At 36.5% G+C, this 18130-nt stretch overlaps 1 protein-coding gene across 2 annotated transcripts in view; it reads right to left on the bottom strand.

The window, feature by feature from the left end:
• LOC129261259 (cyclin-Y-like protein 1) overlaps positions 1–18130 on the bottom strand; it is a 30513-nt gene that overhangs the window by 11264 nt on the left and 1119 nt on the right. Inside the window, exons 2-9 of one of the 2 annotated variants that reach the window (XR_010293866.1) lie at positions 16589–16794; positions 11229–11297; positions 10427–10565; positions 9917–10004; positions 6314–6433; positions 5266–5432; positions 477–3520; positions 264–430 (exon numbers count right to left, since the gene is read on the bottom strand). Coding sequence is in view for 1 of the 2 variants with exons in the window: in XM_054899320.2 (XP_054755295.2) it covers positions 3358–3520; positions 5266–5432; positions 6314–6433; positions 9917–10004; positions 10427–10565; positions 11229–11297; positions 16589–16763 (921 nt within the window). In the remaining variant the exon portion in view is untranslated. Of the gene's footprint in view, positions 1–263; positions 431–476; positions 3521–5265; positions 5433–6313; positions 6434–9916; positions 10005–10426; positions 10566–11228; positions 11298–16588; positions 16795–18130 lie in introns of those variants that run through there. The other variant, XM_054899320.2, reaches the window with a different exon arrangement.

Below are 18130 nucleotides of genomic sequence, written 5' to 3'. Positions count from 1 at the left end.
ATTTCTTTGATCTTATTCTTTGATTTTTTTCTCTTTCCACACAAGCCCACTTCTTCCAAGGGTTTCATTCCCCTTTAAGAGTAACAAAATTCTCATACATTTTTTCTTGCCTTTGGTTTTAAAACTCCTTTAAACATTCAGCTGGAAGAATTTCTTTTTTTCAATGTATGGTACATAACATGCAGATAAGTAAACTGCAACAAACAAGCCATGCATCACAAGATAACAAGGCAAATATACACTATACTGATTTCTTTTTTTTCAATCAACATACTACAGCACATGTATACTGTTAGTTTTTGTTAAATTGTTATGTAGTCATTGTTTATATATTACAGAGTATATTTAGTAGACTTACGAGTGTTCATTCTTAAGTAACAAGTTAAGAAACATGTTTCTTTCTATCTAAACTAGAAGGGACCAGACTTGACTAGCATTCATGCTATTTTCTGGTTCCTTCATTGTATTATCCTTGCTTTTCTATGTATTCATAACTGATTGGCTGTAAACTTGTAATTATCATTGCATTGGATAATAAATAAATTCATTCATTCATATATCAAGGTATGTCTGTACCACTGCACATGCACATAGCAACATAACATGCTCTCATTGCTCTGAGACATGAGAGGAGACACTTTATTTTTAAAAAAAAAAGGTCAAGCAATGCCATAGCCATAATAAACCATTACATTTATTTTTTTTTTAGTTTCAACCAGAGTGCTGAGTAATTCATCATTTCTGTAGTACAACATCTTGATCAATAGATACGAAACCTTATATTAAGAATAGATCTATTCAACTCATATTAATGATTATGATCACATGACGGAATAAACACAGTCCTACATGTATTGGAAACCGAAACAGGAGTTTGTAAATGGATGATATAATCAACTGCAAAAGTATTAGAAACCAAAACCAATCTGAATTACAGTACAATAAATGTTTTAATTTCCAGAGATAATCAATGTCCTATTTATATGTGTTTTCGCAAAATTTTGTTTTGAACACTATATACACTTGGATCCATTTTTTTTTACAACCACTGTAATGTTGTGGTTCATAGACATCAACATCATTGCTATTTTGGAAGTGATTGTTACATTTCATAAAAATTGCCTTTTCCTTTTAACAAACAATGAATTTCATATAAACCAATTTAAAACTTTGTCATTCTATGTAGCCGTTAAGTCTATCTATAGCGTTGGTAAATCTCCCCATAGTGCATGTCACCTTTTCATTTCATTACTAGACTACGATCATGTGTGCCTTATTATGAGGAGGATATGTATCTTATTAGATAAATACTTATTTTACAAAATCAAAATGACATATCTGCATATTTTGTATTGTTTATTTAAAAAAAAGAAACATTATCAACCATGGAATGGGATGAAAATTTTATGATTTAATTCTTATATGTTTCTACATAGGGTTATTTTCAAATAAATATAAAAACATGACTATGAGAGGGCTTACTGTATATTGGTATATTTCTATCATATTGTATCAAGTAAATATTTTTTTTTTTACATCTGGGGTACAATACAAGCAAAAATAACCATATGTACATGAAGCCCCTAAAGCCTTATTTTCAAACCAAACATACATGTATTTCTGCTTCCATGTATAAATGAACAACATTCGGGTCACGAAGTTCATGCAACACAAATGAAATGACTAGAATATTGAATCAAATTGTGAGGTTGAATCCTTAAAATAAGCAATGAAGACAAATTCTGAAGACACTCTTTATAAATAGATATCTTGCCAAATTGTACTCCATTTAGATTTTGTAATGTAATAAAAGTCTGGGTGACTTAATAAAAAACTGAAATACAAAACATAAGTAACAGAAGCGCAATATGCTGGTATGCAATATGCTGCAATGGATATCATAATCAATACCATTTTACAATGATGTTGACTCCCTCTACTGTCCACCAATATATATTTTCTTGAATTAAAAACACGAGCATTCCAAGTTTTCTTCATCTAAGAATAATTCAATCCTTTATACCGTACTTGTATTAAGCATTTTGTGTATGAATCATTTGATCCGAAAAATAGGTCAACTAAAATCAATATGAAGTTGGAGACAAGTCCAATAACAAGCCCTGTAATAAGTCTAAGAGTACAATTAAAAGATGCACAAAAGGCCTTTCAATGTGCAATGTTCTATTAAACAACACAGCTGCTGCATGCATATCAAATGCCATGCATGCATGCATGTTTGTATTCATATGTATACACATCAGAGAGATGCACACAGGTATCACAGCAACACCACATGACGACTATAAAAAATGTTTATTTACCATAACAGAGGGGGGGGGGTATAATAGGGAAGTTCTGACCTAAATGGAAATCATGGGTAGGTCTCGCACAAGTGCCCTATGCTTACAACATCAACCGAACCATTCGCTAGTACTTTATTTCAAAAATAGTAAAGTGCTGAAAATAAGTATCAATCAGCACATCAATTTTGAACCAAAATGTAAAACTAGGCGGGATTCTGTGGGTCAGTCTGTTAAAAGGCAAGCAAAATAGGGGGCACGATACCTAAGGCCCCTGGTTACCTAATTTAAGAATGTTTTATGTTTTGTTCCTAGTACATGAGGTATGGATGTGAATATTGGACTCTTAACAACACCATGCAACAATGCTTGGAAGCTGTTGAAATGTGATTTTTGCGCAGAATGACCAAATTTTCCTGGACTGATCATGTCAGCAATGTAGATGTCCTTGAAGAGGCCATATCATCCTGTTCTTTACTACGTAATATAGCAACTCGAAAGATACCGGAGGAGGTGCCGTGTCCGAATGGTCTAAGGCGCCTGGCTATACATAGAAAGTCCGGGGTTCGATCCCCGGCCGTGGCACCTATGCCTGTGAGCAAAGCATTTATTGTACATTGCTCTTTCATCCTGCTTTCAAATAAATGGAAATGCTATATGCATTATTGGTAACTTGGTGCGCACTTGTTTAAAATAAAATTTAAAAAAACTCGAAAGATACGCTTCTTGGGCCACATTCTCCGTAAGAATGCTTGAGAGACAGTGGCCCTTACTGGTGCTATAGAAGGAAAGAAGGCATGTGGATGGCAGCGCTCGACATTCCTCTCTTGGCTTAGTGATGCTACTGTCATACAGCCCACTGACATCACAGGCTGATGCTAAGAAAGGAGGGGAACACATTTTGATGGGCAACGTCAGACTCAGGCATGCCACTTTATTAGAACGGACACGAGGTACGGAAGGAATGGACAGTTACATGCACATGGTGTCATACTGAACATTCATCTGATGAGCTTTAACAACTTTTTTGTACTATTCATAATAACGTGTTTCTTACCTCTAGTTTCTGGGCTCGTTCTGTACTGAGTGGTTCAAGTGGGAAGGCAAGTTCGTGGGTGTCTGCAAGTTCTCGGAGGTCAAAGTAGTACTTAGCATATACACTGGCTGACACATTGATGTTGAATTGGAGAAGTTCTAGGAACTGACGCTCTAATTCATTCCTGAAAGAAAATTAAAAACCGCTTTAATAGGTTAATTCAGATACTATCCATTCATGTTTGGGTTTAATTCACTGAATAGATGATTTTGCATGGGAGAAGTACAGATTTTACTGTATATCAATTCACATTACCGTAAGGACAAAAGCAGGCAAGTAACTCTTGCCTAATGTTCTTACCCTTCGTGATGGGTCTCCCTTGATATTATTGGATCCATGAATATGTTTAATTTTTCCTTTTCTTTCAAAAATTTGATTCTTTCAAAGAAAAAATTGTACTTCAGTATTTTCAATGAAAAAAGTGATCTACACATGCTCTAGTGAAAGTCGTTTGCACATTATAGTACATGAGAGCAGTGGACCCCGGGTGGACCGAGTCTGTTGTTTTCTGTTTGTGGTGTAGTGGTGAGTTAGAAGTGGCTGACTGGTGGTACAGGTGTATATATTTTGTTCTTAAATTATTTTTTACACTTTTAATTACCATGGCAATCATTGTATCCATTATTTCCTGTACATGCATATTGAAAATGTTTCTTATTAGTTTACAGTCTCATTAATCTAGCATAATTGTGTGGTAATTTGTTCTTGATTTCTCCCGATTTTATTTCTCTTACTTTCCTTAAGTTACTCTCCCATTAGACAGTAATTTTTGATGCTCTTTTCTCATTTTCAATTGTCAATACTGAATCTACTTAAAGCCGTTATAACAAATTTTCTTTCAATTCTTCTTTAAACCCATATTACATCACAATAATTTTATATTTAGTGAATTTTTTTCCAACATATGTACTTTTTTCAAAGCTTTCCAAAACTAAGATCACTTCATTATTATCATGATTATACCGCAATTGTTTTTGTAATTTCATGACTCTTTTGTAACATTACTTTTTGTTGATTTTATGTATATTTCTATGCTCTTTTGTAAAACATTTGTCAATTCAGCTTAACAAGCTGCGATCATATGTTTTAATAAATCTTGAATCTTGAATCTTGAATCATGAACCTAAATGAATAAAAAGCAAATAATCACTGTTGGTGAAGGTGATGGGCAAACTATCACTTTCGAGGCAAACTGGATATAGCTATCTTTCCGAAGCGAAGCCGAGAAAAGATAGCGGTTACATCCAGCTTGCCGAGGAATTGATAGTGTGCCTCGTCACCTGAAATCAAGAGGAGATTATATGCTTTATATCCTGCATCGAGAACCACGATGAAACCGATATCTCTATAAAGAAGAAATTTGTTTGAAAAAAAATCAAGGTTTCCTTTGAAAGAAAAAATACATTCAGACGATTATGCTTGTTTTAATGCTAGCGCATATGTAAACTGTGCCCATGCATCTGTGATCTTGCTCAAGCAAGATTTATTGTGACCTGACAAAGGCATTTTACCGTCACAAAAAACAATCGAGGGGCAATGCACTTTTACTTTGCGCAAAGTTTTACAGCTAGCGCGTATGTACACTGCAGGCATGCATCTAGATCTTGCGCAATCATCACTGCAGGTGATGGAGAATGATGGACAATAAAAAATCGAGTGGCAATGGATTCCATAGCTTCATTTCACGCATACTTAAACTAATTCATAACACGTTATGACCCTATGGCCTGAAAAAGATCAGCGAAACACAAAAGTTCCATCACTGCGAGTGATGATTGATGGGGGAAACTTCCCTTTATCACATGACCGACTTCTGACCAATCCAATAACAAGATTCTTAGTATGCGGAATATAATAATTGATACTCACATATCTTCTACTGTTAGTTCTCTTAGAATCTGACAGTAGTCTACATTCCAGACTGCTTGGTCGTCCCATACTTTGGAAGCTAATAGGATAGCACCAAGGACCATTCGTTTCCAGTTGCTAGGCGTAATGTTAATTTCAGCATATGTTAATAATCTCTCTAAATACACCTGCAGATAAAAATAAGAATAACATCAAAGGCTCCATTATTAAAAATGATAATGATGTAATATCAAACAGGAAAGTAATCATAATCAACAGCTTTGCAAGATTATCCCAGGCAGGAAAAAAATCACAATGGCAATTATGCCCCCTTTTTTCATTCTCTCAATGTTAAAGTAGTAAGCTTATTCAATGTTGCAGATTTAGGCAGTAGGTTGTGAAAAGTAGCCCCTGAAAATGAAAAATCTTTTTTTGTTTGCTTGATCCCTTGGTGAAGCCTACAGTATGGTTGGAACTACCCCGTATCGACCACCTAATGTTCGAAGCATCGTATTTGCCAAAATATTTATCAGTTTTACCTAGTTTTTGTCTCATTTGTGCAGAAAATTAGATCAGATTCCCATGTTTCGATCGACGACTCCGATTCTATTTGCGTATATATCGGCAAACAAGGAATGCGATGATTTTACATTCGCTCATTTGCACCCTTCTTTTGAAACCGACCACCCGATATACACTAAGTTTACGGCCGATTCTTGTCGCGGTGGCAAAACATTTTGACCCTTCCAAATCAGTTCAATGATATCATGCTAAATGATCATCTCACTACTTCCACTACAAGCTCCAGCACATGATTTGACGATTGACAACGGAATGAAATGGATATCAGACCAACTGGTTATGGGACGAAATGGTAATTAGACGAAGTGATGACTGGACCAAATGGTTAATGGACCAAATGGCATTAGACTATTAAAATGGAAGTAGACCATGTGGTGAGTGGATGAGTTGGCAGTAGACGAATTGGCAATTTACCCTTAAGACCACTGCCCCCTTTCACTTATTTTGAAGATCAGTTGATTAGAAGTCGCTCTTCATTCATACTTACTAATGTAACTATTGCACATTCTGCTGTGAGCTGAGCTGCATTGAATAACATGCGAATAAACTTGTAGATATGTCTGTGTTCAGGATTGTGTTTGTCATAATCATCTGGTACTGGAATTTTCTGCAAAAAAAAAATATATATATATATATATATCAGCAACGAAAATGCAATATACAGTACAAGGAGTATTTTTCTTATACATCAGACCATTTTCAAATTGTCATGCTGTCAAGAAAATAGTAAACAAGGTGAGATGTTTGTAGGCTGAACTGGAAAGTAAGAACACAATATCTATGAAATAGCTAGTTATCTATTTACTTTTTTAATATTGGAATGTCACTAAAAAGTAATTAAAGATAATATCAATACATGTACATGTATTTAAATGAAATAAAAAAGCAAGAGCAATCAAAATCTCTGAAATTCCAAAGACTAAATAAAAAAGATAATAAAAAGTGGATCAACAAATCATGGATATATGAGTGAATAGTCCATGCACATTTTAGGATTAATTTGTGTGAACATATCCACTGTGGAATCATAAGTTGCATATTACAGTATTTCATTTTTTAATGCAAATTACCACAGAATTTTTCAATACTTAAAAAGAAAAACACATTTCCCCAAATATATGCATAATAATGTCAATTGGACAGGATATCAGATGACATGAAGGCAAAGGTACGAAAGGAAAAGCAGACAAGTCTTCATTTAAATGATCTTTTAACAGAGCATTTGAATAACTTAAAAATGCTACCTTATTGATAATGAATTGAGAAAAAGGAAAATGTCAGTGATGGTTTCAATTACTTTCTTCATAACAAAGATTTATTAATGCATACGAAAAGCCATTTGCAGTAGCAGCAAAAGAAATTAAAATCCATTAATCAATAAATCGTGGGCTAATGGAAAGTCCGCTTAAAAATAGAATATCTTATTACAAGGAAATGAAAATCAAAACATTTCTGTACATGCAGCTCACAGTGATTTGAAAGAGAATGAATAGCTGACAAGTACAACTATGTATTGGAGGTTTGATTGCTTCCATGACATTTCCTCCTGCGACAATTCCTCTGCTCTAAATTCCACACACTAATCAAATGACAAACTTCAACCCTAGGTTTAAGGCTATACCCTAGCCTAAACCTAACATACCCTGTAGAACCATATCGCAACACTAACCCCAGATCTTTGACAGAATTAAAGCCCGGAGTAATTGTTGCGGGAGCAAATGTTGTGTCACTGGTTGATTAACTAGTTGTGTACTGGAGGTATTCAATAAACATACGTTTTAATGAAATCCAACCAAATCTAATGCAGAAGATATTTGATATCCATAGAACCTTTTTTCTTGCAGTTACAGCTCTTCGATCTTCCCCATCCCCCTTTTACAGTGTTGTGGGTCTCGAGGCCGGCCTCAAGGCCGCAAAATCGTCCTCGGACTTGTCCTCGAGGACGGAGGTTAATTCTCGGCCTCGGACGCAATCCTCGGGTCAAGGCCGGGAGAATTTTAGGGTGTGCAAATGCCATATGTTGTAAGTTTGTCTAAAATATTATTTAACTAGAGAAGGGGAGAGAGTCGACTGTCGAGCATGCCCATTCACCTGTATGAGTACGCTCTTCTCTCTTACTTTCTTTAGCCTTTCTATTTTGTTCTTAATGTCAAAGCCAATGCATGCATGCTGCACTGACAATGACGTGATGGAGACTCGACTTTACAATGCGCGTGCGCCATTATGTCAATCTCTTAGTATTCTCATTATGAAATTTACGTTCAACATTATTCAACAATATTTTAAAATGAATTCCACTTTTCATCAAACTAACTTTGACTTTGCCTCAGGCTTTTGGACTGTCTTGAAATAAAATTGTCTGTAGACTCTGAGACAATTTGATTTTATAACAATCCAAAAACCTGAGGCAAAATTTTAAAAAATCTAGTCGTCCTCAAAGGGTTAATAATATGGTTAATTGGGTAAGTGGTTATGTATGAGTGGGTGTGTGTGTGTATGGACTATAAGAGTGTACTGTATATGTACATGTATATAATGTATACCAGTGTGTACATGAGCATCTGTGTATGTTTTTTAATGGAGGTGTGGAAAAACAATACATAACCAAAACAAAGAGCATCACTGGGCAAAGATCAGGTATTTAGGGTCCCTATGAAATCTGTGGCCGTTGCCACCGAATAATATCACAATATTTGGCCATGGCTGGCCTTTTCCTGGCTCTCCAGCCTCAGCCGGCCTTGTATTGGAATATTCGGCCTTGGTCTGGCCTCGTCCCTTCCGGCCTTGGCCTTGGGTGAGTCAGCCTTGGCCTTGTCTTTGACCTCTGGCAATCCAGCCTTGGCCTTGAACTCAGGTGATCCGGCCTTGGCCTCTGACAAGCCGGCCTTGGACACAACACTGCCCTTTTGTTTCTAACTCTTCCTCTCTTTTTTTCCACTTCTTTCCTGCGCCCCCTCCTGTCCTCTCTTTCTTGTTAACCTCCCCTCTGCCTCCTCTTCTTCTTCCTCCTCCTCCTCTTCCTATCCCTCCTCCTACTCCTTCATCCTCCTTCTCCAATTTGTCAATCAGTCTAGCTTGTTCTTGATCAGTCCAGCTAAATCCTGATCAGTATAGCTGGGTCCTGATCAGTCTAGCTATATCTTCATCAGTCTAGCTTGATCTTGATCAGTCCAGCTAGATCCTGATCAGTGTAGCTGGGTCCTGATCAGTCTAGCTAGATCCTGATCAGTCTAGCTAGATGCTGATCAGTATAGCTGGGTCCTGATCAGTCCAGCTTGTTCTTGATCAGTCCAGCTAGATCCTGATCAGTATAGCTGGGTCCTGATCAGTCTAGGTATATCCTCATCAGTCTAGCTTGATTTTGATCAGTCCAGCTAGATCCTGATCAGTGTAGCTGGGTCCTGATCAGTCTAACTAGATCCTGATCAGTATAGCTGGGTCCTGATCAGTCTAACTAGATCCTGATCAGTATAGCTGGGTCCTGGGGGGCGTTTCATGAAAGGAATTGTCAGACGTTTTATCCGACAAGTCCCATTTTATCCGACAGTTACCATAGTAACCGTACCTCTCAGCCAATCAACATCAGAGAAAGATGTCAGATCTGACAACTTGTCGGATAAAAATGTTGATGAAACACTCCCCAGATAGGTCTAGGTATATCCTCATCAGTCTAGCTTGATCTTGATCAGTCCAGCTAGATCCTGATCAGTATAGCTGGGTCCTGATCAGTCTAGCTTTAATAATCTTGATTAGTCTAGTTTGATATTTGCCAGTCTACCACGATCTTGATAAGTCTAGCTTGTTCTTGATCAGTCTATCTTGCATGTAATTAGCCTCCTACCAAGTATTTTAATTTTTGAAGATATTTGGGCAGGAAACCTAAGTTATGTAGACTGAAAACAATCAAGGTAGACTCACACGAGTACCTTTTCAATCTTGGATAACTACATGTAGGCTAAATCTGCCTGATCTGCCTTTAAATTTCAACAGATAAGCACTGGTAGCTTTATTTATAGCACCATGACGACTTTACAAAATATAAGAAGAAAGAGGAGAAACAACAAATACCTCAATTTGAGTGCATACTTACTGAGAGTGGGTACTGCTTTTCATCAAAGATGTCCATTTGTCTGCTACTATCTCTGTTCTTTATATGGTAGTATATTGCCAATGCCACACTGAAATTCAATGAGAAAATCAATACCAGATACATAAATAAAATAAGGATGTTTTTTACAACAAAAAACCTAGTTTACCATAATATGTTTGAGTGGTCTGTACAGCTACATGTACATGTACATATAAAAGACATGAATAGAGATTGTGAAATAAAATATCTTTGACAAATCATGCACCATTTCTCCCATGGCCCAGGAGCACTATATGAAAAATAAGATCACAATTTCCAATGACAAACTTTGAAGGTCTAAGGTAGAAAAAAAAAACTGGAGATACTTGAATTACTTTGACACCACTTTTTCTGGCCTACTTTGTGGAGTATTCCTGAGATTGCACAGAATCCACATCTTATGCTTGCCAGGACTGAAATTTAAACCCAGAGTAGTCAATCATCAGAAATGCTTTAGTTTACAGTTCTCACCATCGTATCGTTGACTTAAGATTTGGTTGTGATACTGTGCTGTCATCTAGAAAGATAGTCGAACATGAACTGAACTTCTTACTCAATGTACTACTCAGCCTGTTGTCACTGTGATGATTTCTCCTATCCTGTACAATATCTGCAATATGTCAAGAAACACATCAAATCAGAAACAAACTTAAAATTGAAAGTATTCCCTATTAAAGCCCTGAGCTCACTTCATAATCTGTTGCGACCGGATTTTCACAGATAATTAAATAGTATTTGATATGAACATCCCAACCTATATAGTGCTCATGATCAAAGTTTAAGTGGCATGAATATTGAAATTCCAGTCTATTTCAAGCATCAATGTAGGTATAAAAGCACACGCAATTCCATTTTGTAATGTCATCATCGCCTGCAACTTGAAGCCTTTCTCAAACCACACGCATGCAACAATAAAAATTCCTATCTAGCATTATGCCGAACTTGAAATGAAATAGGGTACATCTTTGAACTTTACATGTACATTTAATGCAAAATGTGATTTGTTAAACAATCACATCATAACAACAGATCATGTAGTGTAGTTTTCTGGATCCATTCCTTGCAGCCATGCCTTAATTTGGCACAAGCGTTAACACACCCCAGGCCATATAAAATAATAATGTGTTCAAGAAATACTTTTCCTAAAATTGGGGATTTGTGAGGTGTTAAATTTTTTTTGGACTCACACAGTATTTCTGGAGAAAACAAAACCAAAGTAAAAAAAAGGGTTTATTCAATAAAATTGTATTACAGATTGAAATCCAGTTCATACCTAATGATTCTGCCTTTGTGAGGAAAATGGTACTAGTCCTTGGGTGTACTGATGGATCCAATATATCCTCTGGATAGGGAGGAAAAACAGAAAACATGATATATTATTTCATCACATAAATTAAAATGGATTACATCGATGTTTATCATATCCCATTCAGGATAGGGTATCACCATCTATTCATCAACGTCGTAACAATCAAAGGTTTCATTCATTGCTAAATGGCTTTGAGCGATTCTGGGAAAAGCGCTTTATAAAAATTGGCTATTATTATTATTATTATTATTATTAATTTTAACATTTTCATTTTAACATGAATGATAATAGAAAATATATTGATGGAAGATTGGTAGTGAAATTAGGTGACTTTGCATGTGAAAGCAGATTCAGGGATCTTGGGTGTTTATTTTTCATTCATTCATTTTTTTTTTTTTGTTTTTTTGCTCATGAAAGAAGGACAGACCATTAATAGTGATGCATTGAAAAATTATTCTTGGTATAAATATACATGTAGTTCCATTATTTTCTTTCTTCTGATGTACATGTAGTTTACATAAAAAGTTATTGGGGGGAAAAGCAGAACCTGATTACATATATGGGTTTCTCGGTTGTCATAGAAACTTAAACAATTTTCAGCAAATAATGATAATATTAATAATAATAATAATAGTAGTAGTAGAGTAGTAGTAGTAGTAGTAGTAGTAGTAGTAGTAGTAGTAGTAGTAGTAGTAGTAGTAGCAGCAGTAGTAGTAGTAGTAGTTAGTAGTAGTACATGTAGTAGTAGTAGTAGTAGTAGTAGTAGTAGTAGTAGTAGTAGTAGTAGTAGCAGTAGTAGTAGTTAGTAGTAGTAGTATTAGTAGTAGTATTAGTAGTAGTAGTAATAGTACATGTACAGTAGTAGTAGTAGTAGTAATAATAGTAATATAATAATAATAAAAACAATCAACATCATCATCCACTTTTATACAGCTCTCAAAACATTTGAAAGATGTCTCTAAAGTGCTTAAGCCTGGTCTATCCTGGATTGCCCACACCAGTCATTCCTTGGAGAGCATTCCAACAAGATTTACCGAACTTAATTGCCAACCATTCACTGATTGGCAAGCAATGAACACAATTACCTAACTTTATAGGGTTTAGATACCTTAAATATTGTACGGCCATTTGGTTGTCAACAGTTTTTTTAATACTTACAGTGCACTTCGATTTCCTTTTTCATTAGCAGAAACTAACCAGTATCAAGTGTAGCTTTAAATTGCAATGTCCCCCCATGGATCATGCCAAAAATTGTTACAAAACCCCATGAATCCCATGTTACACATGTATGAATGTATCAGGAAGACTATGACAGGTTATGTAATAAAATTCATAGACAGTTCACTGGAATAAATACATACAAAATAAAGAAAAGAGTTTCATTCTGCGGGTGACTGTATGTTGTGATATGTATGTACTCATACATGAACACATTAATGTGCATTAACACATGTACAGATATGAACTCATGTACAGTATACACAAATTTTGTACATGAACATGAACATGTGGGTGTACATTGTCTCATTGAGTGTTGATTCATTAGCCATCAAAATCTTTTCTCGTCGGGGGGGGGGGGGGGGGGAGGGGGGGGTGGTAAAAAGTATATTTTCTCAAATACACTTGCTCATATTGTAGGCTTATAATTTTTCTTTTCAAGTTCAACTGAGATATGACATAATTTTATAAACAAGGATACATTTGTATACATTGTATATGTTCTGTTTACACTCACAATAACAAAAAATATATTGCTCATCATATGCGCCATTGCTTTCAAAGTAGACCTACGGTACATTGAGTTTGTTTTAATACACAGTGTATACCTGTCGGATAAGTTCAATACCTGCAGGTGAAGGGCACACTTTTGCGTGCTCTGTGACAGCTCTATTCCTCTACAAACATTCCTAAAATACCAATGACATGATGAAACATATCCTCCTCAAGACAAGCATCTTGCTTCCTTGCTAATTATCTAGATAGGCTGAGGTCATGCTGATCGAAGAGGCTAATTCATTGCCTTGAGCATGTTTCTATGGTGGCCCTTAAAGTGCATCGATATCACAAATATCCTTTGAAATATTTGTGAAAAAAATGTGTCGTACATGTATTCACAATGCAGCACAATTTTGTATTAAAGTAAATGTAGTTCTATGAGTTGCTAATAAATGTGAGTGTTCATGTAAAACTGTCAATAGAATTTATAACATCAATCAATCACGAATAACATAAATGGCAGTGAGCCCCCCCAAAAAAAAATAATAATAATAATAATCATTAATTGATAAAATAACATAAATGAATAAATAAATAAATAAGTAAATAACTAAATAAACAATAATAATAATAAAGTAAATCAATCAATCAAATAAATGATTACCTTTTAAATCTGCATAAAATATAAAGGTAGGGCCTACGTGTAGGTCTACTAATGTGACACAGCCCCGGGGGGGCCACTTACATTGACGAGTGGATACCATGGGCGACCAAAAAAACATGTAAAAAGGATGTCTTTTTCAAGATAGGGCACGTTACATACGTAACGTAATAAGGGTGTCAAAAACACAAAAATAATGAAAAAAGGGTATCTATTTCGCTAGGAAATTTACGTGTTTAGGGTCAAATTTGTGAGGGCCAATCAAGACTAAATGTTTTATAAAGGATGTACTTTTTGCCCCACGATTTGCGCGGGTTGGACTGTACTAAACCCAATGATGTAGGTAATTTTTAGGTAAAACCGACGACCGACGTGACCCGTGTTTGAAATATCGCTGTACTTGTTTAGGGGTACAATTCAGGGAATACTTGCCAATACTATCGTTTTGTTTCCAATACTTGTTAGGGGTAGGGTTTTACACGCCAATACTTGTTAAGGGTAGGGTTTTACACGCCAATACTTGTTAAGGGGTGCATTTTCAGAATATGGAAAATACGTGTTTAGGGTGCTTTTTGAGATCTCATGGTCGCGCATGGTATCCACTCGTGAATGGAAGTGGCCCCCCCCCCCCCCCCCCCCCGGGGACACAGCTGATCAATCTGTTAACAGTTCAATATACTTTGTTCAACACATTGATGGCAAGTACATGTGCACTGTAGTACATCTTTTGATTTGTTCTGACCGTGTTTGTTTAGTGTTTTGTATTTGAACTGAAACCAATATGAGATCAATCATTCAACTGAACTGTACTGCACAATAAAATGTATGAGGAAATGAAAATATTCAATGTATAGAACTTATTCATTCCATAATACAATGAGTAAAAAAGCATCCTAGAGCAAGATGTTATTATAAAGAATGTGATATTGCTACAAGTACATGTACTGTATACACAATTTTTTACCAACTTTAATTGTACAGTACGTGTTCAAGTATACATGTACAAGATTTGAGATACATATATTTGCACATCATCCCATATCTTTATACAAAATCCATCCCATTTGTTGAAACAAAACTATAGCTCCATTAAAATAAAGTGGCATTTACATGTAGTATCATTGTTCAAAACATTCAATTCACTCACTACATATCTTCTGTGTGTTCATTGTGCTCATATTGTTTGATTTTTACAAGAACGCCTATTTCGCCTAGATGCTGTATATTTTATTGAACAACCAGTGGAAAATGAGCTGGGATATGAAAGGTGATGAAAACAAACTTAATTTAGAAAGATTTTCAAAACTGCCAAGTACCGAGCGACTCCCACCATGAAGATCACTCCCGTCCGCGCCCGTCCCGTCTCCCTTAAAAATAAAAAGTAATTTCAACACTGATACAGATACATGCCCTACCTGGCTCAAATAATTCAGAGACCACTATTAAAGGCTATGGCATTGGACAGTTATGTACCGTTTCATTTTTTCACATAATTGTGCTGTAAGATAGAGACATGCTCCAAAGAAGAGTGGACTTGCACTTCCCTCCCACCCCCCCCCCCCAAAAAAAAAAATATTCAAAATAAAAAGGCCTGCTGCCTACATGTGTAGAAAAGTGCCTTTGCCCTTAAAAATATCATTTTTATAGAAAGTGTGTGAACGACACAGTGATGTGCAAAAAGGCAAGAGCCAGACTGTTTTAAGGATAATGATATAAAGGACAGGGCCAAGGATGTTTTAGATGTTTGAGGTCAAGTAGGGAGAGTGATTTTCCGCGATAGCTGAAAACGGACGGATTTCACAGAATCTGCCTCTTGAGACGGAAAGTGGCTTTTCAAACTGAAAATCACGGAAAACATATTTTTTCTCAAAATGCACAGAATAGCAACAAAAATTTACTCCCAAATCCTCAACGAAATATGAATATCAACTGGAAAGAAACATGATTTCACTTCGCTAAAACAATCATGACAATCCACACATCATGACTGTACTCAGCCCCTCCATCACTAGATCGTATAAAAATCAGTTAACACTCACGTCCGCATACATGTATAAGCAGAAACACGGCCGTGCGTTGCTGCCCTCTGCATTCGGTCAAAGTATCATGATCGCGGTATTCAACAAATCCAAAATGGCGGATAGGCCAAAGTCGTTGAATGCTCAAAACGATGTCCAAAAAGTCCCCAAATCAGCGATAAAATCTCATTTAACCATAAAATAATGCTAATAATGTCAAAGGTGAGGATGCATTCATGTTAATTACATGTTTGTTTCTTTAAATCATTTTTGTGCTCGAATCTCTTCAATTAAAAATGATTTTAAAGCATTGTTAGTACAGTGGGAAATACAAATTTTGACCAGCACGAGCATTTTTGACATCGCTACTCATTGCGCATTGATTTTATATGTAAACGGAATTGTCACAATTTCCTGCACACAAAGTCTATAGATACGGAAACGGAATTTCCGTTTTCAGAAATGCTGAAACAGAATTTAAGATTTTCTGAAATGGAAAGGGCAATTTTTAGAAAAGGAAAATCCCTGTCCCTAGTCAAGAGTCAAGGCAACATCTTGCTATTTTGAGTTTGAATCCGGCCTCGAGGAGCAAATTGGGAGGCAGTTCTATGGGGGGGAGCTTTGATATTATTTGTACATTCACAAAAACATGTCATTTTAAAAATGCCAAAATATTTCCCCCCTTCTCCACTCACCTGCAATTTGTTTTTACATTTACATGTATACAGCATGCTGTGCCCCTCAAAAGTTTGGGCTCTTTATTCCACTGCTCATTCCAACGATGGTATTTTTTTATTCATCAAATCAGTTTGTTGTTTAAGTCGAACTGCATTAATTTATTGGCCTTGACCGTTTATTCAGAGTATAAATGGTGTTCAGTTACATGTATGGGATTATATTTTTATAATTTAAACAAGTTGCTTGTTTACCTTCTATGCCAGTCTCTCTGTCACCAATATGCTGGAGATTTGATCTTTCGTCCACATTTACTTCTTCAGGTGTCGGCTCGTATCGTTCTATTTCTTGAGAAGGAGCCCTGTGGGCCCGCCTGGTTGGATTCTTGTGACAGCTTTGAATGCAGCCACATGAATGTTTATTCCCCATTACGCACAGAAGGTGAATCAAACTAGAAAATCTGTTCCAAAGAAAAGGAAAACAAAGATTACATTGTACTTTGTAATTTATCTGAACTTTGTCTGAAAACTTACTCATAACTTATTTGGCTACAATTTGCCTTTGTTATCAAACATTCTCTGTAATAAAACATTGGAAGACAAGTTTCAAATGGTTCAATGGATTTAAGTGAGCTTGTAGCCTGTTGGCAATATGCGAGCAGTATTATAGTCAAAACAGAAAGGCATCCTTAATACTAAGCTTACCAGTACCAAGGGCTGAATGGAACTGTGTTGACAAGAAGCAAACTGTATACGCTAGACTTTTCTCAAAACCTACATTGGTAGAAGTGTCACAGGTAACATAATTTTGATATGGACTCCCAGGGGGCAACTCAGTATATAATGCGTAATGGGTACATGTGCCGTGGAGGGGACCCCCATTTTTACACTCAAATTTCCGTACCAAGGCGTAGCATTATTGTCTTATTGAGAAAAAGAACAAAGAAAGCCGCTCCAAAGCATAGCATATTTTACGTTACGCCGTGCCGGCCGCATTGATCTGCTACACTGAGCTGCAATTTTAGTGGAAAAGCGGCCGCAGAGTGCTGTCCGACAATCGCCTCTGCGCGAGCGCACCCTGCGCCCGTGCCACCGGGCTAGCTGCATGCACGTATATGCCTGTTCCATAGGGATGCAAACGCACTCACACGCAGGCGACCCGTTCCAAGGACCTCCGTTTTCACAAACATTTGTAGTTTCGAAACCTGTTCTGAGGACCCTCCTTTTTACAATAAGCCCGCTCCAAGGCCCCCGTTTTTTGTCTCGTCCGCGGCACATACATGTACCTACCACTTTTTTGGTCGAGTACCCCCCCCCCCCCCCCCCCCGGTATAGACTGAATGCGAAAAAAACAGGTGAGCTGCCGCGGGTAGATCTTTTGATCACTAACTTTAGTTAGAATTCATACATGCTTGCCATTTTGTGTGCAATTTTGAATCAGAGAGAACAGATACCAGATTATTTTCCTTTTTTCAGGGTCAAGCTCCTGAATACTACTTATTGATGATAGTGACTCTGGGCAAACATCAAAAGAATTGATCTAAGTGCATGATTTCCATTATATTTTTATTTTGGGGTGTTTTGAGGTACCCCGGTCTCGCGAAAAATCCAATCGTATGGTCATGGCGAGGGTCTGGCCGACCGGCTTCGCCAGGTGCTCATCTATCTGCTAGTATAATAAGTTATTATAATTTTCTATTCCATCATTGTGTAAAGCGCTGTGAAACGATGATATATTGTAAGAGCGCTATATAAATGAACATATTATTATTATTATTACTGTGGAGCTAGACGAAG

This window comes from Lytechinus pictus, chromosome 1 (assembly GCF_037042905.1).
Source record: "Lytechinus pictus isolate F3 Inbred chromosome 1, Lp3.0, whole genome shotgun sequence".
Taxonomy (NCBI): Eukaryota; Metazoa; Echinodermata; class Echinoidea; order Temnopleuroida; family Toxopneustidae; genus Lytechinus; species Lytechinus pictus.
The sequence above is the reverse complement of the archived record's forward strand: the minus strand, read 5'-3'. Positions and strand labels throughout refer to the sequence as shown.